Below are 22,959 nucleotides of genomic sequence, written 5' to 3'. Positions count from 1 at the left end.
TACATCAACCTGACAACAAACAGTCGCAGGTGCGAGATAAAAATAGCACACGAGTCAACAAGCGGTCGGAATTTCAACAGAGGGGCTTGAATGAACACGCACATGAGACGAAGTACGAGCATAGCCTGTCGTTCAATCGGCAAAGCGATCGCATACCGCAGGACGGGCTATGCCCGTCGTTCGTCCACATTGACTTTTAAGTGCACTGCGGGCTACGCCCGTCGTGAGACCCCAATGTGTTAATGTACTTTCACCAAAAGTGATTCTGACATTACAAAAATCCTTATGTACATTATTCTTTCAAGAGATTTAAATCATAATTTACATCAACCTGAATTAAATCAATCCATCTTGGTTGTGACTAATTTTGCTTCAAAACTGCAGATTGAAACGATAATAAAAACGATGTTTTCGGATCCTAACTGAAGAATAACAGACTACTACTGTACAAGGTTTAGCATTGTTGTTTTGATTGATTTTGTGTTTTAAGTCCACTTTATGCACAGAAAGGCTAATCGGGCCTGCATTTTAAAGTGTGATCCGAACCACTGTGCCATGTGCCTCCACCTGGTATCGAACCCGGGACCCCTTGATTACAAGGCAATTACATTACCACTACGCCATCGGGGAGACACTGGTTTAGCATTGTTTTAAAAGTCAAGAAAAGATTTTGATTTTTCATCAACTTTTGAGCGCCACCTATAAGATTATTAAATCCATTTATGTGAGATCTTGAACCATTGACATTTTTATAATGTACTGAACTTTTGTGTCAACTTATAAATAATTGTATGTAATTACAGTGATTGTAAAGTTAAGCTTTGTATCTTCTTGGTGTTATTGTTTTGTTACTAGTTAGTGTACTATTTTGTTATTGTTTCTTTCTAATTTCATATAGCTTCTCGTATGGTGGAGAAATTACCGGTATAAATAAATGATTATCAAGTTCCGTTGGATAGAGGGAAACCAGTCTCAGCTAGCAGTAGCTTTTTATAACTTGAAAAAATTGTACTGTAAAAACAGTAATAAATAATATCTTTATCCTTATATCTTCCAGGTAGCTCAATTATCGAAATTTGGAGAGGGTGGAGGATTAGGAATCAGCTTGGAAGGAACGGTGGATGTAGAAGACGGACAAGAAGTTCGGCCTCATCATTACATTAGGTCCATTCTTCCTGATGGCCCTGTTGGGAAGAACGGCCGCCTTCGAAGTGGAGATGAACTTCTTGAGGTATGTTTTTGAACTGTAAATTTTGCTTGTGGTATGTCAAATCGTTTGAAAGTGATAAGCAGGGCCAGGATTTTGATGACATTTTATCTTTTAACTGGTGCCACGTAGACATTGCTAACTAGTACAGAAATCCTGAACACCCTCCTCAGGTTGAAGAAATGTAATTTTTTGTGGTCATTTTTTTACCATTTTTTTATTTTTCTGTATTTTTTAAAATTTAGCTTCATTTTTAGGTATTTTTTTAAAATTTTGCTTCATTTTTATGTATTTTTTTAAAATTTTGCATCATTTTTAGGTATTTTTTTAAAATTTTGCATCATTTTTAGGTATTTTTTTTAAAAATTTTGCTTCATTTTTAGGTATTTTTTTAAAATTTTGCTTCATTTTTAGGCATTTTTTTAAAAATTTTGCTTCATTTTTAGGTATTTTTTAAAAATTTTGCATCATTTTTAGGTATTTTTTTTAAAATTTTGCATCATTTTTAGGTATTTTTTAAAATTTTGCTTCATTTTTAGGTAACTATAAAACTGTGAATAGCCACGGCCCGCGTGTGCCTCAATTGCAACAGGGAGTATTGCAATTGCAGCACACGTGGACCGTGGATATTCACGGTTTTAAAGTTTTAACATTTCAAGGAGCAGTTTCTAATCGGGGAAACAGCATGGTACTATGACGTGCACCTGTAATGGGTTTTAGATTTTTATTGTTTTTTAACCACACATCTTTTACCAATCCTATATCCTGTACCTATGGAGAGGTCGACGTGGTTATGATTTATACATAACCTCAACGTGAGCAGCCTGAGGAAGGGAGCAGTTGCGTCCTGAAACGTCGCAGGAGTTACCTAAATACTTGCAAAACATAAGTTATTAATATATTTATATTAAATTTGTGAGTAATTTGCACAACTTTCATCATGAATCTGTATCATTAAGTCAGAATAATAAACATGCCATTGTAAATATTTGCACTGTTGCTAGCCGAATTTTAAAATCTGCATATATTATATGGTGTACGCTTTTAGAAGGAATATGAGTTTAGCCAATACACAGTCAGTGCTATTGTGCTGTTGCGAAACTAGAGGAAGGAAAAGGGAGAATTCGCTGTGTCCAATATTAAACTATTTTTTTTATTCGAGGGTTAAGTCATAAGTCATGGCAACTAATTTTTTTTCTCACAAACAGGGGGTAACACGAAAAATCTAAGATTGAAATGAATGAAATGTACCTTCGAATGAAGCCACCAGATGAAGTCTGGATGCAGGAGACTGTCGTAGGGAAGAGGCAGAACGCAGGATATTGGACAACAGTGTTTTATTATGAGGCAGATCGACAGTTGACACTCTGTCCCATTTGAAGGCCTCCACCCACCTTGCCACTGTTCGATGGGGCATGGCATGCACACCCAGAGCTTCCCGTAGCTCTGTATGGCATTCCTGTGCATTTCTGCCACGGAAAACTGCTATTTTAACGTTCGAACGTTGCTCCTGCTTCATGACCTCCATTTTCGAACACTGTCACTCACAAACTGAACTTGGGTGGGTGCTTACTTCCACACCGTTGTTCACATACGCCATCTGGTGGCTTATTTAGAAAGTACATTCCATACACTTTCAAACGTATATCTTAGATTTTTCGTATTGTACCCTGTTCACGAGAAAAAAATAGTTGCCATGACTTATGACTTAGCCCAGGTATGTACAGGGTGGGCCAAAAGTCACGAAGGGGTTATAACTGTGAATAACATTTTTATTGATCATTAGTTTCCAATGGGATTTCACAGACTTGAAGACCAAGGGTGGGAGATTGTTTACACTTATGTGTGGAATAGAAGCTCAGGTAGGTGTTTGCCATTATGGGCCTCACAGATACGGGCCCTGTGTAGCACATGATTTCAGTGTACAATTTGTGATAATTTGTTTGGTGATTCAACAAGATTGGCCACATCACACATGGCACGTGCCTCAATTAGGCTTCTGAGGACCATTTTCGGCCATTGCATCATCCCGAGAAACACTGACATCAACTGGCCCTCCCGTTCGCGTGACCTCACTCTACTTGATTATTTTCTTTGGGGCTTTCTGAAGGACAAAGTGTATGTGAACAAACCGCAAACATTACAACCGCTCAAGGACAATATTCGTGGAGAAATATGGGCACTCGGACCAGAAGTGTTGACCCCTGTCATGCATCATGTGCTACACAGGGCCCGTATCTGTGAGGCCCATAATGGCGGACACCTACCTGAGATTATATTCCACACATAAGTGTAAACAATCTTCCTTCCTTGGTCTTCAACTTTGTGAAATCTCATTGGAAACTAATGATCAATAAAAAAGTTATTCACAGTTATAACCCCTTCGTGACTCTGTATATAATGCATACACAGTATATATGAGTACAGTGAAATAATACAGTGAATATTTCTACACATGCTTATAATACATCACTGCAGTATATTAGAACTCAAACTGACTCAGACTCGCAGTGTTGGAGAACACCCACGACAAAGAAGGGTCATTGTGTATATTGAGATGACTTAACACCCATTGTTTTCCCTCCCTGAAGTGACCCAGACTCCCCCCTTCCTCCTATGGCGGGGAGAGAGCGAGATCTCTCTTTCAACATTCTGTGTGTAAAGAACTATACTTTACCAATGTAATAAGTAGGTCCCAGGACTTCGTGTTATAACATATTTTTTATTTGGCATCGGATCGAATACAAGATCTTTACATTTCTGATTAAAATCGGCCAAAATAGACAAACATGGTAAGTCATATTTTGACCTATTTTACCAATTTCGCATTTTTACAGCATATTTATTCAATTTTCTCGTAATAAGACATATTCCTGCATAATTTCGTAATTGTCTTGCACATAATCGGTTATTTTATGATTTATTCTTTGTACCTTTAGAGCAACGGATAGTTTATATTATCGATGGCAGGATAAGGAAATTATGGACGAAGAAATTAAAAGCAGATGTCGTATTTTTTTACTAACTTGTACAGAGCAATAATACTCCCGCTTTGTTTAGCGAGCTGCTAATTATGCCTTAGTTTCCACAATAGTAATAGTAAATGACATAATAGTAAATGAAACTTAGGATAATTGTAGTGAACCTCACTATATTTTCAGTATTTTCCCACTACATTCTTAAGTTAAAGGAATTCTGTCTTCATTTAATACCCTACCTCCCCCCCCTTCCCCTAGTCGATCTTCCCTGGAATATACTGACATCCTGTATAATAATAAATTTGAAAGTACTGTTGTGAATATTTTTGGCTTTACTGGGAATATTTCTGCATTTTCTGACATATTTTTAATTTTTCATGACACATTTTTCCATTTTTATTACATAATTACATACATATTTTACAGTTTTATAGGGCATAAAGTCCAGGGCCTTAGTAATAATGTAATAAGTACGCATCACTGATATATAAATATTTTTTGTTTCAGGTGAATGGTTGTAGACTCCTGGGTTTGAATCATGTTGAAGTGGTTTCCATCTTGAAAGATCTTCCAATGCATGTGCGGATGGTGTGTGCTCGCAAACCAGGGGAAATCCCCCCACATCGAGTGATGGATACATCACAGGATCGAGCAGCCTTTGCTGCAAGGGTAAGCAATGTTCAAACTTGAGTGTACTCTTTCTTTCCAATACCACTGAACTTGAGAAGGGTTGCAGGAATTATCAGCAATGGACTGATGTGAAATAATAACGTAATTATGGTCCAATATGTACATGGGCTGGAAATTGTATATGATCACAGCATTGCTGAAAGGGAATGATGTTAGATATGATCCAGACCATGTTGGCACATACAAGGCTGAACTTTTCCCTCCCCACACTGTCAAGGACATAGCCCTGCCATGTAATGTATGTGCACAGTAATGTTATTCATAGGGAGACAAATTTATGGTAAATAAAAACTTAGGAGAGTGGTAAATAAAATGTTAGATCAGCGGTATATACCAGCAGTGGAAAAAAAAATGGCACACACTTTTTCATCATGAGAGGAAACAACATACAAAAGAACTATAAATTGATAAACTACTTCATTTTTATATACTGTACACATACACAAGTACTTAGATTTCAACTGCAATTGCCAGTAGTGCCGATTGGGTGGGGGCAAGGATAGTTTACTTTTCTTGCTAGACAAGGCTTAGTATTTAGAGGCCATAGTGCAAGGGCAAAGAAAGCCAGCAAGTTCAATGAAACTGGAAGTTGAGTAGACATTCGGGGGAAGAAAGGAATGCAGCTTGACAGGGAGCGAAGTTTTCGAACTGTGATTATGTTCATGGGAAAATCCCAATTTGCAGCATCATCCTGATGTGATCGAAGATAAAACGTTCTTCAGCTGCAAGTGGTAGGAAACTTTAGGGAAACGTTTCGTTACAAATGGACAGTTTGCGCGCACAACCTCGATTGCCGGTTTTTGCGTGTTTACTTAATTTGATGATATTTCATGGTTATTTTGCGAAAAAGAGTTAATTTCGTGGAAAAGCACACATTTCGCATTACTTCGCGAATAAAACTCATTGGGGGTGTAGTTACATGCAGAATGTTCAAAATTGCATCTTTTTTCACATTTCGCGATTTCGCGCATCGCGAAAATTCAATGTCCCAAGTTATTCAGTTTGTGCAGACAGTAGAGTGCTGCAATGAGCATTTTTCGCTCGAGTGGCAAATAGTTTGCACGGGCAACGCTAATGGTACACACAATTGATAGTTCTTCCACTAGAGCAAAAAACGACCGAACAAGCGAAATACACTCGAATTCTCGGACCCTATTAGTGCACATATTTCCGTATGTCTACAGTAGTGGGCCCTCAAATATGGATCGTGAAGTAAAAGACGAAGGGAAATTAAAAAAAATAAGTGAACATAATCATCTCCATGTTATGGTTCCGAGCAAAATTTTCCGTCTTAACAGTTTTCCTTTTTATACCGGGTTGATTTTAAATACAGTATAGAGCACTGCAGGAATTAATGGAAAGACAGATTTACATTTCGCATTACTTATAATGTAGAGTACTAATGCATGTACGTACATGAATAAAAGTGCGATACAGTCGAAATAAGCATAGCAGAGATTACAATTATGTAACTACACAACATGTTTGTATACTTTTTACAGTATTGTAAGAACGTACAGTATGTACTTATGTATGTTTTCGAACCCGGGACCCCTGGCGTCAAGCGCGATATGCATAGAGGGAAAGAGAAAGATTGAAAGATGGAATAAGAGAGGTGAAGAGAGATTGAGATAAAAGTGAAGAAAAAAAGAAACAAAGAGAGATAACAAGAAAAATAGAAAGATTACTAAAGAACAGGAGAAAAAGACAAAGAAAGGTGGAGAAAGAAGGTAAGAGATGAAAGAAAGAAACTGAATCGCAACAGCTATGAGTATTGTAGCGCATTCTTTCATATCGACAATGTTACCGATAAGCGAGTGGCAACAGAGGCGTGTTCCACTTACAGTATTGCATTGTTTTCTTGCGAGCGAAAAAAATAAAGGAAGAAATTTCCATCTTACTGAGAATAAAAACATCTCGTCGGTCTTTAAATGGTGTTCCGTTTCCACGTTAAGCAGGTCATTTTCAGGTATAAAATCGGTCCGTTCTGGGGACTTTTTTTCCCGTATTTACAGGTTTCCTTCTTATAGAGGTTCCGGGATATGCAGTTTTTACTGTATATGATTATGTGCTGAAACTGCTTAGGCTGAAATTTCAAATGATGTTCAATTGAATGTTATAACTTGCAGTTTATCGATGGTTATAACTGCATTTTATTATTTCTCAGAATATGATTATCCTTTTTGGTAAGTGAACAATGATGTACACGTACTTTTTGCACTGTGATATGATATTGGTAATTGCTTAGGCAGGTCTGTCAGCATGTGTAGCCATTTTACGTTTCGATCTGTAGATATTCCATACTTCCATGTGTGCTGCATTTGAGTCTTACATAATGATGTATGGAATTATTATTTAGAATTGTAATTGCGTAGAATGGTTTCCTTCCATGTATGGGTTTTAGGTTGACAGTGTTGCTTATTAGGCACTGAAATACGGGACGATGCCAAAGGGAAAGTGGTCCGATGCAGTACTCTAGCAGACAGTCAGTGGCGCAACATGTTTTCTAAGTAGGAGCAACGTTTTTGGCTCAAAATTGAAACTGCAAGGGGTCGTGCAGCTAAAGAGTGCTACCAGGTAGAAGCCTGCAGAGCTGATGCATTATCGTACAGGATCATAAGGACGAGGGTGAATTCCTTCAAGTGTAGGTAGGTGTGGCCAACCTGGGTCTCACTCATAACACAAGCCTCAAACAAAATCTTGTCCTAACGTCAGTACCGAATGCCTTCATTGTTAGGATAAGCTTGTTAGTTTAGTTCTCTTAGCATAACTCAGTGGGTCCCAAAGTGTGTGTGTGTGTAATGTTCCAATATTTTCACTGAAATTACACTTACTTGTTACGATATGATATGATTGTTCCAAATATGTGCTTACCAGGTGTGCTGGTTAATAATTCTTAATTGGTCCGAAAGAAAACAAGTGTATCTGGGGAGAAAGGTAACAAATGCTTTATTCAAAGTATGCCCATCGCTAGCTATACATTTTGCCCATCTGCCCGTCAAATTGTGGATGCCCTACCAGAAAAATCGTTCACATTTTGAGGTGATCCAGTCAGCAAGCCATTGTTCGACATCTTCGTAATTGTTGAAGTGTTGCTGGGAAAGTGAGTGAGACATCGATGAAAACAAGTGGTAGTCCGAAGGGGCTAAGTCTGGTGCGTATGGAGGGTGGGGCGAGAATTCCCAGCCAAGTGCAGAAATTGTGTGTCTGACCCCTTTCGCTGTATGTGATGAGGCGTTGTCATGCTGCAAAATCACTTCCGTGTCTTGTCGCCCAATCTGGATCTTTCCCATGGCATGAAGAAGATCAGATATGGTTTGGCGACCAACATTTAACTTCTCTGCCAGTTGTTGTTGCGTTTGCGTATCGTCTTCGTCCAACAGTGCTTGCAATTCGGCATCTTGGAATTTTTTCAGCTGGGCCGGGCGATCTTTGTCTTTCAAGTCGAAATCACCACTTTTGAATCGTTGAAACCAACGCACACACGCGTCTTGCATTAGGAGACGCAAGAGAGTTCACTAGAGTTTTTCTTTTGATTGAACAAGAAAAGCAAGACGTGGCGCACATGCTCCTTATTTGGTTTGAAGGTCGACATGTTTCCCACACAAACCCAATATCACGATCACTCACACTCGGTTGCACATCCACGGCGTTTTGACAGATACTGTCCTGGCAACACACTGATGTAACAGTTGAGACTGTGCACCAACCCTTGATTCCAGCGCCATTCAGAGACGAAATTAAGAAATATTAACCGGCACACCTGGTATTTAGTAATTTTTACACATAAAATGTTTCTGAATTTGAAATATGTGTTTATTTTTTCACTTAAGGTGAGCAACCTAACCGCACCAACAGAGCATTGCAATTGTTAGATAGGCCTACATTCTCACTTTGGTGCCGTGTCAGAATCTTGGAAACACTAAGGGTACCATGAAACGAACAAGCTTGGGAACCCCTGGCATTAATAATACCTTTTTGGTCATTCCCAGATAAAATGCACGGTGGCTACTTACTTAATTCCTTGAATTCCGGGAATTATGCATAAATTATTGGCTCCGGGAATTACGCGTGAATTCTACTTGAATTCCGTAGACGTGAAGAAGTACAACTTTTATTAATCCAAAAAGGATTCATACATTTACAAGTGCTCCGAGGCAAATTTTTCACCGTTTAGCTTTTATTTTTATTGAGGAAGGAAAATGGAAGCTGATTTGAAAATAAACAGAATTCTCTTAATCTGTTTAGTTGGTTAGTGTCCTGTGCATAACAATCTATCTGACAGATATTGCAAGATAGCTTGAAGTTGATTAGGTAAACTTAAGTTTGAAATTCTCATACAATTGATAATTTTTCATAGATTAGTATATTCCGTAACATTTGTGACTTGTGTTTGTAGATATTTTGAGTATGAGTATGTGAAATGACAAATGTGAACTCTGCACCGTAATACGAGGGGCGTATCATAAAGAATTACACTTTATTGTTTTAATGCAAAATGAAATGGCGTAATTCCATGCACTGTGCAGGATGGGCACATAGGTACCTTGTCTACCACCAGGTGGCAGCACCGTGTGACAGTGCGTAGTCTGTGGCCTGTGCAGCCGTCAAAGCACAACATCACGAGTGCTGTTGCGGACAACATGGAACAAGATGAACGTGGTCAACGATGGACGAGTTGGTTTTTGTGGAAGGAAGGGGAAACAACGGCACGTATCCATAGACGGTTAGTGGCTGTGTGTGGCGAGTATGCAGTGTCACGGAAAACGGTGTATAATTGGGTAACTGTCTGGAAAAACGGTCAAACATCGACGGAGAAGGGAAAGAGTCCAGGGCGACATGTGAGTGTGAAAACAGACGCAAACATCGCGCGTGTGGAAAATGTCATACTGGAGAACAGGCGTGTGACGTTTACGGAACTGGAGAGGATTACGGGATTAAGCAGACGAACCCTGCAACGCATTGTGCACAGTGACTTGAAAATGGGTAAAGTGTCAGCTCGGTGGGTACCGAAATGTTTTAACGCATGCCACAAACAACAACGCGTAGACATTTCCAGAGAGCTTTTGGAACTTTACGACCAGAATCCAGCTGATTTCATGGGGAAGCTTGTGACAGGTGATGAAGTGTGGCTGCATTACCACGAACCGGAAACCAAATCCCAATCCATGCAGTGGAAACGTAAGGGTAGCCCCCCACACAAGAAATTCAAAACAGCGCCCACAGCTGGGAAACAAATGGCCACTGTGTTTTGGGATAGTGATGGCATCATCCTCATTGATTGGCTACCAAGGGGAACCACCGTTAACAGTGCAGTCTACGTGGCAACACTGACGCGGTTCCGTCGTGCAATTCAAAAGAAGAGGTAAGGCAATGGGGCAAAGGTGTGCTTCTCCAACATGACAATGCCCGGCCGCACACCAGTCGTGAAACAACAGCTGCTATTGACCGACTGGGTTTCAAGGTGTTACCACATCCAGCATACTCTCCCGATTTGGCACCGTCCGATTTTCACTTGTTTGGCGCCATGAAGAAGCCCCTGCGTGGTCACCATTTCAACAATTGTGAGGAACTCCATGAGGCTGTCCAGCGATGGGTGCACACAACTCCAAAGAACTGGTTTCAAAATGGTCTCGAACGACTTCCACACCGCTGGCGTAAGTGTCTACAGCTCCAGGGGGACTATGTTGAGAAAGTGCATATAGCCGATTAAATGTATCTATGTCTGTATGTATCGAATACAATAAAGTGTAATTCTTTATGATACGCCCCTCATAGTATCTGATACACCGTTAAATTGAAATAAATTAGAATATTTGTGTGCATTGGAATCTCACAGACCCTTTATACTGTTAATATTTTTGTGTGTGGGTGGTGAGAGGCGGTAATATGTGAGGTTGAAGTAGAGAAAACATCTACTTATACTCTCGAATTTTTGGAAAGTTTACCTTCAAAACCAGGAATTATGTTTTAATTTTATGATGGTCTTAGTGGTAACACTGAAGGGGCAGTGTATTTATGCTAAAGATAACTGAACCTCACAACAAAGGCATTCCACACTGATGTTTGAACACGATGTGGGTTGTTGCTTGTGTTAAAGTGAGACCCAGTGCATCCGTAAAGGCAGGTTTGCCAAGTGGAAGCCATGTCTGCCTTGCTGGTGGATGATTGGCATTAGACTGCTCATGACATCACATGTAAAACTGGTCTCGGTCTCATGATTATTCGGAAAATTCTAGAGTAGCAGATACACATGCAGAAAAATGCAGCACGGTGGGTTTTGCATGTGACAAAAATTGAAGCTTTACAGCTATATTCTGTCCCTGTTATGTCTGGAACAGGCGAACGGAAACTGGTATCTGTGCAAGTAGTGATGACGTGAGAGTGAATGGGATTGCATGGAGGGAAGAAAGTGACTGCCGTTACCAGCCTTCGCAGCAGAGTTTACTGCTTTGCTCTGCCCACTCGATTACCCCTTCTCTGCGCTGCTATGCACGGCCTTGCTCCAGAGAAAACTGGAACTGTGCAAGCATTCAGGATACGAATTCCTACAAGGAATCATTGCATTGGATGAAACGGCGTGCTTGAACAAGGTGCAAGGAGTGGGGCCATGAAGGTTCTCCACATCAGAAGAAAGTTTATTCGAAACCTGCACACATAAAGGTCATGCTTATTGTTGTATATGATTGTGACAGGGTGATCCTTACTCACAAGTACCCAATTGACAAGATTGATTGATTGATTTGTTGTTTTAAGTCCACTTTATGTACAGTAAGGCTAATCGGGACTGGATCTACAGATTAAAGTGGGATCCGAACCACAGTGTGCCTCCACCAGGTATCGAACCCGGGACACCTTGATTACAAGGAGACGACGCTACCACTGCGACATCCCAATTAACAAGAGGCCACAGCTGCATGCTATGCATTTCTTGCAACAGAACCTGCATGAAGTCTGCGGAAGAAATGGCATCACTTTCCGACAACTGCACCAACCTCCATGTCAATGGTTGGTTTTTTTTGGGAAGTGCAGTACCACCCTCAATACTCTCCTGATCTCAGCCCCTGTGACTTATTTATTTGCTAAATTGAAGAAATCGCTATGAGGCATTCATTTCCACATGGTTCCCTACATCATGCATGCAGTCCACCATTCCATCCATGATGTCGACACGTCTGGGGCTGCTGGTGGCATTATGAAGCTATCACACTGACAGCAAAGGAATGTTGAAGACTATATTGAGGGACTGTAAAAGTGCTTCTTTCCTGTGCTTGCATGTATCATTATGGTCACTCTTAAATTTCCAACTCATGTAAAATTGCAGATATTCCATGAATAAGGACCTCGATTTTTTATGCTATTTCCCCCCCCCCCAAAAAAAAGTTTTTTCTTCATTTTTCAGTGTTATTTTTAAAAAAAAATCCTTTTTTATTTTATCACACTTTCTTGTCGGATATATTTTCATTCTGCTTTTAGAGTAGTATTTTAAATGTAGATACCTTTTAGGGCTGAGTTGATACCGATTTCCACCGATATCTATACTTGAAAATTGCAATAATTAAAATTTGTTCAAAATATTATTTTGTGAATATTAGTGTGTAAATATTCTTCTCCAATTATATGCATGAATTTACCAAGAAATTTGCTTCAGAATGTTCAAGAATTACATCAGAATATTAAATAGATGTTATATAATCAAAAAAATATGTGGCCGCGGTGGCTCAGTTGGTAACGCGTCTGACTACCATGCTAAAGGTCCCGGGTTCGATCCCCTGCCGGTTCAAATCCGGGAACTTTTCTAACGTTGCAAGCGGCCCTGGCACCTACCCAGCGTTGAATGACATGGGTACCTGAGGGAAACCCCCCACACCCCCTATACGCCTTCATGGCATGGTGTTAAGCACAGGGTAACCCTTTACTTTTATAATCAAAAAATATAGTTTTTGTGCAAAATTTGTGCAAAATAAAAATAAAGTTTGAATTTTGCATGATAATTAGACTCTGCAAAAATGTCGCACGGCATATTTGCCGATTCCTTGAAAGACCAGAATGCCAGAAAAGTATCGACTGTTATCGGTAGATAAATTCCATCTGATTCTTTCTGAATCCGATACATTGGCATCAGCTCAACCTTAGTCACATGGCATAATTTTTAATAAATTTGCAAACATTTTAGCATAATTTACACACATCAAACTAAAGTAATTATATGTATTGATTGAATCTTTCAGAATATCTTGGGAGGAAGCCTGCAAAATCTGATTCCTGCCACAGATCGTTTGGTGAAAGCAAAATCAGATGGCTCTTTGGCATCAACCACCACCGTAACAACGGACACGAGCTTCTCTAAAATGAAGTCTCGTTCTTTGGAACCTCTCACGGGGCTGGCGATGTGGAGCTCAGAGCCACAGATCATAGAGCTAGTGAAGGGTGACAGAGGATTGGGATTTAGCATCCTAGACTATCAGGTACCTCCTTTTATCTTTTATTGGTATTGGATCATTGCAGGCACTGTGCTACTTATGAAATTACAGAGGCTGTTCAGCGTATGTTTGACCAAACGCAATTCCTTCCCTCCGCGCTCAGAATGAACTCACTCGACCAAGGTCGGGCACATTTGTCGTGTAGTGTGTGAGCTGTGAGAGAGTGGTTGTGTTTTCTCACTGGGACGAAAATCCCGCCCAAACTGAGCTGCTTTTTGGAGGAGTACATTGTATAAATTTTCCAAGTGTTTGTGTTTTCTCGCTTGGCCGAAAATGCCGCCAAAACTGAGTCGCTTTTGGGAAGGTTATGGTGTAGCCCTTTATGACGCAAAGTTCAGTGTCAATGATCAGGAAGTAGTGTAAGAGCAAGGATTGTGACGTTAGTTTGACTTTAATAAAAAACGTCATTGGCAAGTATAAGGATTCCATGGCCCCAGCGTTCAGTTCTCCAACAAAGGGGACGAGAACACGGCCACCACCAGTATGCAGGTGTAAGGTGAGGCTAACAGCTTCCAAAGACATATTTAAACAATTCGCCATCTGTCTTTGGGTCGGAGGATTCTCTTGCATGGCCAATCTGTGAAGTTTCGCCTGCATACTGGTGGTGGCTTGTGTGCATGGCCGTGTTCTTGTCGCCTTTGTTGGAGAACCAAATGCTGGGGCTATGGAATCCTTATACTTGCCGATGACATTCTTGATTAAAGTCAAACTAACGTCACAACCCTTGCTCTTACACTGCTTCCTGATCATTGACACACTGAGCTTTGCGTCATAAAGGGCTACAATATAACCTTTCCAAAAGCGACTCAGTTTTGGTGGCATTTTGGACCAAGCGAGAAAACACAAACACTTGGAAATGTTATACAACGTACTCCTCCCAAAAGTGGCTCAGTGTGGGTGGGATTTTCGGTCCAGTGAGAAAACACAACAACACACTCACAGCTCACACACTACACTGACAAACGTGTCCAACCAAGGTCCGGTGAGTTCATTCTGAGCACGGGGGGGGGAAGGAATCGCGTTTGGTCAAATATATGCTGAACAGCCTCTGTAATACCAAGAATTGTTTGAATTCTGGGAATTCTGCATGATTTTTTCTCCACAGACATGAGGGTATGGCATCTGAAGCAGATATGGTAGCACGGCAAAACTTTGTTTGCTCCCAGGTGGCTGTAGTTGCATTTTCTCCCATCTGGCGGTGCTGGTGCATGTTTCTTGGCTTGTGTTGTCTGCTATTCTTCACCACACTGAGCAACAGAACGCAGCAGACGAGCCAACCCTCCAACCACCACCCGGCAATGCCACCTGACGACAGAAAGCACAAGCCAAGAAACACACACGAGCACCACCAGATGGGAGAAAATGCAACTACCCCCACTTGGAAGCAAAGGAGTGACGAGCAACCATATCTGCTTCAGATGCCAGCCTTCGAAATTAATCGGGGGAGAACTATCCAATTCTGCAATGCGGAAACACAGAACTTAACGTACGTAATACATAAACCATGTTTATCGCATCCATCATTAATTCCCATATTGGTTAAAAATAAGAAATTGAACATTACTACTCGCAACCTACCTGCATCACCTCTTCTCCTCACCTTACCTATCATGTATTAATTTCCTGGTCCTGAAGAAGCCCTTTAATATCTCATGTCAAACATCGTTTCTTTTTTAACCTCTTAACTGGGTATGACGTAATACTCCGTTCTGGCTCTACTGATTTATAATGGGCATGACGGGATACTACGTTCTCATGTTCTTACTGCTGATATCTGTTGTGTATGACGAGATACTTCGTACAATTACTTTCTTCTTTGTTTCACCAGATGGCTCTGACTTCCAGACTGTTGTAACCGTTAGAGTTAGCGGGAAGCAACGAACATAGCCCGACGTTCAGTTCTATCGCGTATGCAATAATGGCTCGGGCAAATCGGAAGCGACGGCGTGTTTTTCCTGCTGAGGAAATCCGAGATATATTGTAGTTGTAAATCTCGCATATTGTAAAATGTACAAGAAGGACCAATAAAAGAATAAACAATACCTAAGTGGAATGCCATGGAGCACAGAAATATTAACTCAAATATTGGTTTACGAAATTCATCAATTTATCAACAAAAGTTCCCAGGGCAGATTGGGCTTTCGACGAGGAAATTACCCAGTTAAGAGGTTAACTGCTTCTCTTTTAAATATTGTTATTAATAGGCTGGGCTCAATCTTTTTCTCAACCAACGACAACCTCTTGATCGAGTCAGATCTGGGTATTTATTTATACCTCCATGAAGGCCGGCCCACCCCCATCCACTGGTGTGCTGTTAGAAGAAATTTGTTGGAAGAAAAGTAACTTCAATGTTCCTGGCTGCAGAGCAAGAAGCAACCTTGATCAGAGCATTTAAAAACATGTAAATTTTATGCAATGTTTTTACAATTTCACGCCTGGGTGTATTAAAAACCACTCCGCAGCTCCTAATTGTAGAACAGCTCAGTTATGTAGGCATTGCAGCTTTCCTGGCAATGAGATTCGAACAGGTATTCTCTGGTTATCAGCCAGGTGAAGTGTTTGTTAGTGTCCAACATTTCGAGCACATATATTGCTCTCATCAACAAGGTATGCTGAATTGGAGACCAGTGGAGGTGGATCTTAGGTTCTGTCCCGTGATTGGCTCGTTCTGGATCCTGGTGTTTTATTGGCGGATGTCGTGCTTTCGCGGAGAAGTGAGTTCCGTGCGTGACTAGTCTGGAGTCCCATGTTCCTGTTGAGATTCTTGCTTTCCCGTGAGATGGCTATGGCTTCCTTTATTCTTCTGTCCTATTTATCTATGATCTTGGTGTCTTCAAATAAAATCCCTCGATAAAAGCTGTGTTCTGTAGGGTGTTTCATAAAGTGTGCAGTTTTTAAATCGCTTGTCATTTTTTTGTTTGAAGGTTGGCTACACTGTTCTTATCATTTTCGTAATCTCTGATCACTCCGATTATTACTTGAGCAATTTGTTGGCATTTGTTCAGTTTAGTTGCCATGGAGCGGTTCACTGTCGAGCAACGCGTGTCGTTATCTTGAAAACACTTAACAGAAACGGGGAGTGTTATGAACAGACGGTTCGTAATCTTCGCGCGATCTTCGGACGTAACAATGCCCTCACTGTAACAACAGTTAGGAGGTTGGTGAAGAAATTCGAGATATCTGGGTTAGTTGCAACCATAAATTCGCCCGGGGCGAAAACGTAGTCTTCGCACAGATGAAAACATTGCAGTAGTGCATGACAGTGTGAATGTTAGCCCCACGAAGTCACTTTGATGTCGTTCACAACAGTTGGGGATATCGGTATCCTCAGTGCAACGAATACTGAAAGAAGACCTTCATATGCACCCTTACAAGGTTCAGTTGACGAAAGAGATCAAAGCAACCGATCATGCGAAACGAAGAAATATGCCATATGGACATATGCCAGACATCATTTTTCCCTTTTAACTCTTTCGCTGCGGTCGTCGCTTTTATGCACAGCACGCCAGGTGCCTTGCTCCTCAGAAGTCGCATTATTGCGAGTTCATACTTCCACTCGCTGCGGGTGTCGCATTTCCGAAGTACGTCGCTTTTAGTAGCCTTCTGACATCTGTTGATAGTATTTTGAACTATTTGAACTTGTAGTTTTGTTGTTATCCGTATGATGTCACTAATTACGCCTCCGTTTAGAATTCTTTGACATACGAGCGTTGAGTGCTCTGACATGTCAGTTTCAAATGCATGTTCGAATGTAAACAACATGGCTTCGTCAAGTCGTCAACACTTGTCTGATAATGATGTTACTCAACTGTTATTTGCCGACTCAGAATCAGAAGGTGAATTAAGTTGTGACGATAATAGCAACAGTTTTTATGAGACTTCAAGTGGTGACTGTGATTGTGTAGTGTGTGATGAAGAATTTGTACCGCCGTCCGTAACATCATGGAGCAGAGTGCAAAACAGCATTGATCTAGGTGCGGGAATTTCAAAATTTTTCAAAATATCATACCACCAGGGACTACAGAATGGTTTGCCAGTGCAAGGAATGACTTTTGCAAGTTCTTTATAACATATTTTGCAATTTAATTGTGTAAAATTATTGTTTCTAAAAAAATGTTGTTTTTTTTTTCAAAATTTCAAAATTTCAAAATTTTTCAAAATATCATACCACCAGGGACTACAGAATGGTTTTCCAGTGCAAGGAATGACTTTTGTAAGTTCTCTATCATATATAATGCAATGTAATTGTGAAAACTATTTTTTTATAAAAAAAAATATATATTTTCAAATTTAATTATGCAGCTAAGGGATATTGTGTGCCAGAGAATTCCGCAGCGAAAGAGTTAAATCGCATACGGGCATATGCTCGACACTTTTCACTTTTCAATTATTAAATCGTAGTGAATGTGTAAAATAATAAAAATAAAAATGTGAACTTTCATGCAATTTTAGTTTAGTTATTGCATTTTCAAAAACTGCGCACTTTATGATACACCCTTTACTAGTTCTTACTTCTCTGGCTGGAAGATTCTGATGTAGGTTTAATGTTCATTTCATCTCTGATGAATGGTGCACCTAAAGCCTTCACACTCACCTGTGTAACTTTGCACTGGTCTCCAATTCAACATGCCCTGATGATAAGAGCAATGTATGCACTCGAAACGATGGATGCTAACCTCGACTTTGTGTCATTCTAAAGAATGAAGGGATCTGAACTAGTGTGTGTGCAATTAATTGTGGGTGATGTAGGTTACTCATCATTCATCCTCTGATGAGAGCACTCGTCATTGGCATGACGAGTTAACGCTTGGCAATGCGAAAGGTACAAAATCACACTAAGGAACTAAACTACAGAAAAGACAATGGTCACTCGTTGGATTTTCTGAACTGTTGAACCTGAATCATGGCTGGGTGTTAGGATAATTACCTGTCTATCTGAAGTATTAGGCTGAATAGAATATGCGAAGTCCTCTGTTAGCTTCTCCAATTTGTCGACCAGAGTGTCGTTCCACTTCTGACCTACTGCTCTGCTAACCACCTCTTCTCTCAACTCCAATCCCAAAAGTCAGTCCCCTCTCAGCTTGTCTCACCTCTATATCACTAGGCCATCGAGCTCTTCCTCTATGCCGAATCGTGTTTTTTAATTGCTACCATGCAAACCGCTGACTCTATAACCAGAAGAAATTACCTGTTTTCTGAATGCTCAGGAGGTTTGCATGGCACAACACTGTGCATTGTAAACGTGCCTCAGAGGCTGAGACAACTGAGAAAAACAAGTGAATGCCCTGGTCAACGTGAAGCATTCAGAGAGACTTAATAAAATAAACATATAATCTTAGGGATTGATACGTTCTACCGCTGGGGAAAAAAATTTCCATGTTGAAAATTTACAAGTCAAATCGCAAAGCTTGACATGACCCAGGTTCGCCAATTCCATGTATTTCTTTAAAAAAAAAAACATAAAAAATATAAAACCAACAAACCAAAACCTGAGAACACCTGTTCGAATCTGTTATGTGTAAGGAAGTGTTGATTAGTATGCGTAGAGTGGTCAAACATAGCTTTGCTACAGTATTGTCCCTTTCCAGTATTGAAAATGTAATTGTTTTGCGTTTCATTGTTGCAGGATCCAATGAACCCCAACGAAACTGTGATTGTGATACGCAGTCTTGTTCCGGGCGGCGTGGCCCAGCAAGATGGCCGACTCATACCCGGGGACCGCCTGATGTTCGTGAACGACACCAACCTGGAGAACGCATCCTTGGATCAAGCCGTGCAGGCCCTGAAGGGGGCGGCCAAGGGAATTGTCAAGATTGGAGTAGCAAAGCCACTGCCACTGCCTGACAGTGTGTCACACAGTCAGGTAAGTGAGACAGTTGACTCTCCTGACTCCAAAGAGAGGGAGCCTGGGGATGGGGGGGAATTGAACGGGCAGAGTGGATCTTCGGGGCTGGTCAAATCCGAAAGTTTTTAGATTTTTCGTTGCATATTTTTAGCTGTGTGTGTAAGACAAGCACTGAGATTCTTTGTAATTTTTGTCACATTATACAATGCACATTCAGGTGTATGTATTGATATTTTGACGATTTCCCACATTATATGTATATGAGCATATTTATTTTCACTTTTATCAATCTAAATATATTGGAGAATAAGAAAATACATTTCCAATTTGTTTTGTGATAGCTGGACCAATTTTATGATCGATTTTTTTCTCTCGCATCCGCATATTTTCTGAACAAATCTGACAGTTAGTGGTGGTGGGGAATTTGAGTACTTGGCTAGTCTTTAAACTTTGATTGATGGGAGAATTTGCTATTTTTCCAACTCATAACTAGATACTCTTAATCCAATTTCTTTAGAATCAAATTCTCACAACGCATGCTGATTTGGAATGTTGTACTTGTGTTCAGCCTGCATCACTGAATCTAATGGCACTAATCCTGTGTGTTGTTTTTTAGAGTACTTATATTATATTTGTTGATTATTAATGTCTTTATTCTACATTGACCAATCACAAGGGAAGAAAATAAAACGATTGTGTTGTGTAACAATTGAGTATAAAAGGTTAATCTCAGTGTTAACTGTGCTGCTTAGGTGTGTCTAACAATGTGTTGGAAATGATCTCGCCTACAGTCGCTGGTGCTGTTGTTAATTTGTCAAATGAAGTTAAGAAAATTTATGAACAGCTTATTCTGTTGTGTATATTCAGTGTTCATTATTTGTAAATTTCTTTACAAGAAATAAAATTTTCCGATACAGTACCTAGCGTGTTTCAAGCATAAAATCAAAGGTAAAAATCCATGCTACCTTGATATTATCACTAACTTGCACCTAAGTGCATACCGAGTATGATTGGAGTAATTTACACAATTGTTTCTAAAGCTCAACTAAGTGGAATAATAGAACAGCTTGGGAAATCGAAAATTGGGAGGTGCTTCTGTCATACATTAGAATCTTATTTAGCTGCATGCATTTTCACTTTAACAGCGAGGCTTCACCCTCTTAGCTTCTTTATATGTATGCTGTAGCGAACTATTTCCGTAGATAACATTAGTAATCATTTAACATTATTTACTAATATACGTATACCTTTCTTGTACTGATTTACATTTCATAATAGCATTACATTTCACGTAGTAACTAACAGGAAACTTTTATTTCGTTAGTTCTTACAATGCAATATTTACATATTTTGTGAAAGAAGCAGTGTGCGAATTAACGGGGGAATGCCGGCAGAATATTTTTTTTAAAATCCCTACCAGGGATGTTTTTATCCTCACCAAGGAAAATGAAATCATGTAGTAGACCATTACTTAAGTATGGAAGAACACCACTGAAAAATCATTCGGGGAAACGGTTAATTAACCTTTAAAACAATTGCATCATACTTCATGTCGGAAGTTCTAATTTTGAATAGCTCATTGTTTATTGGCAATCGGGTGCAGAGGTTTCACAAAAAATCGTAGATTAACGCTGTTGCTCTGTCCATTGTCAAATAAACTGCGTGAGCGTACTGCTATGCCAAGTAGAGTTGATTTTGTCAGCTTTCTTTGTTGGAGATATGTAGGTCACATTTCTCGCCGCATGCGGTCTTTGAGTTGAATGCACACTAGATATTGGTCAAGTTTTCTAGGTGTTACTAGTCCACTAGCTCTTTTCGTATATGGATTTGGGTTTTCATAGATTGTTAATATACTATTTCTAAATTACGAGGGCGTTTGAAAAGTTTTGCCTCTACGCAATAACGTCAATAATATGCAAGATACATGAACTTTTAAAACTTGTGGTGTCCTCTACCAGGGTGTCACTACTTTTCCATGTAGTCGCCATCATTGTCCACACACAAATGCCAACGTCTGCCCGTCAGCGAAGAGATCAGGCATCTTCTCACAGCATCAGCGACGTGCATCTGCTTGCAACCTCCGCATCGCTGGTGTAACTGTGTCCCTTCAAGTGCTCTTTCAGCCTCGGAAAAAGGGAAAAACTCGGGTGCGACATCTGGGCTGTATGAGGGGTGGGGTAAAATCTTGTGGAATTTGAGACGCTGCAATGAATCCTGTGTGGGCCAGCATTGTCATGTTGAAGAATTGCATCTTCGCCAGGTGTAACTCACAGTAATCATGCACGGAGTTTCTACAAAGTCTTCACGTACTGATCGGAGTTTACAGTGGTTCCGTGCTCCAAAAATTCTGTGTGGACTATGCCTTCGCAGTCCCAAACGATGGTCATCGACACTTTCCCTTCCGAAGCAACGACTTTGAATTTTTTCAGTTGAGGTCAGTCTTTCTGTGCTCCAATGCCTGTCTCTTGCTTTCCGGGTTGTAATGATGTGCCCAGGACACTACACCAGTGACAATCCGGTGGAGAAAGGCGTCGCCTTCCTGTGCATATCGAGTGAGAAGTTCCTGACAAACCCGCTTTCGGTTCTCTCATTTTAGAAGTCATCATGCGTGGGACCCATCGTGCACACAGTTTCCTATAGCCAAGCACAGCATGAATAATGTGATGCACTCGCTCAAGCGAAATCTCAACCATTGTGACAATGTCTTTCATTTTGACATGGTGATTGGCACGAATCAGTTGGTCCGCTGCGGACCGGATCATGCAGGCTCGTCGTTGCCGGATTGTCGCCCTTCAGATTCCTTGCCCATCTCCGGACAGTACTCGTATCCACATAGGCATCGTCATATACAGCACTCATTCATCGATGGGAATGTCTAAGGGGAACACAACCCTCTGCTGTGAGGAATTAAATAACAGCACGTTGTTTCAACCGCACGTCCATGAACGTCGCCATTTTACTCACTATTGTGCGCATGCATGAAGTCGCAGGCGAACGCCAATAGATGTCGCAACAGTCGGTGAATCAGCGATTATTCTCACACCAATTTTGCATGTGTCTGAGCAGTGTTGCCAGAGTTATTGCATAGGAGGCAAACTTATCAGAACGCCCACGTATGTCTAAATGTTATCATAAGATTTAATGGCCTAGGTACACAGAACTGGAAGGTAATTGTATAGTTTACTAAGGTGTGACATATACAAATTTGCATACCTAACCCCCTTCCCTTCGGAAATGAAATCACAAATATGTTACCGAGTGTGCATCCCCCTCCCCCCCTTCAAAGCAAAAACGTTAATTCGCACACTGGAAAGAAGCAACAAGTTAAATATGTGCATTAGCCAGAGATGTACAGCAAGAATCAATTTGTTCTTTGAGGTTAGTTCCAAGTTTTCTGGAGGAAGGGAGATCTGTTATAAAAAGACACTATGGTAAAAAAGTTCTGCGTAGCCAATAGGAGCTGAATTGCTCCAACAAGTGCTTGAATTGGAAAATGAAAGGGGAAAGTGGGGGTGTGTTTTAAGGCCTTTGGAAGGTTGGTGGGTGGATGCAGGTATTGTTCAACATGGTCACAATGAAATGGCTGGGATAGATGCAAGGAAATCCACTTGCACTTTGAGCACTGAATCCATTTGAAAATCTTTAATTTCAGTAACTTGCTTTGTGATAGCGTGATTTGTAGAGATTAATTGTTTCAGGTTTACAGTACTCGTTAAGATTTCTCGGGGACAATAATGAGATAAGGGATTTTGAATT

General features: G+C 40.4%; 1 protein-coding gene across 5 annotated transcripts in view; it reads left to right on the top strand.

Annotated features, from left to right (window-relative positions):
- The window catches only part of LOC145981803 (multiple PDZ domain protein-like), a 963,820-nt gene that overhangs the window by 227,397 nt on the left and 713,464 nt on the right, over positions 1 to 22,959 (top strand). For all 5 annotated transcript variants that reach the window (XM_083115230.1, XM_083115226.1, XM_083115228.1 and 2 more), the window contains 4 exons: positions 1,058 to 1,231; positions 4,693 to 4,854; positions 13,107 to 13,343; positions 18,985 to 19,221. In XM_083115230.1, the coding sequence (XP_082971356.1) occupies positions 1,058 to 1,231; positions 4,693 to 4,854; positions 13,107 to 13,343; positions 18,985 to 19,221 (810 nt within the window). The remainder of the gene's footprint in view (positions 1 to 1,057; positions 1,232 to 4,692; positions 4,855 to 13,106; positions 13,344 to 18,984; positions 19,222 to 22,959) is intronic.

The sequence above is a fragment of the Lepisma saccharinum genome, chromosome 30, assembly GCF_977018435.1.
Source record: "Lepisma saccharinum chromosome 30, izLepSacc3.1, whole genome shotgun sequence".
NCBI lineage: Eukaryota > Metazoa > Arthropoda > Insecta > Zygentoma > Lepismatidae > Lepisma > Lepisma saccharinum.
Note: the sequence above shows the minus strand (reverse complement) of the source record. Positions and strands in the feature narration are given on the sequence as shown.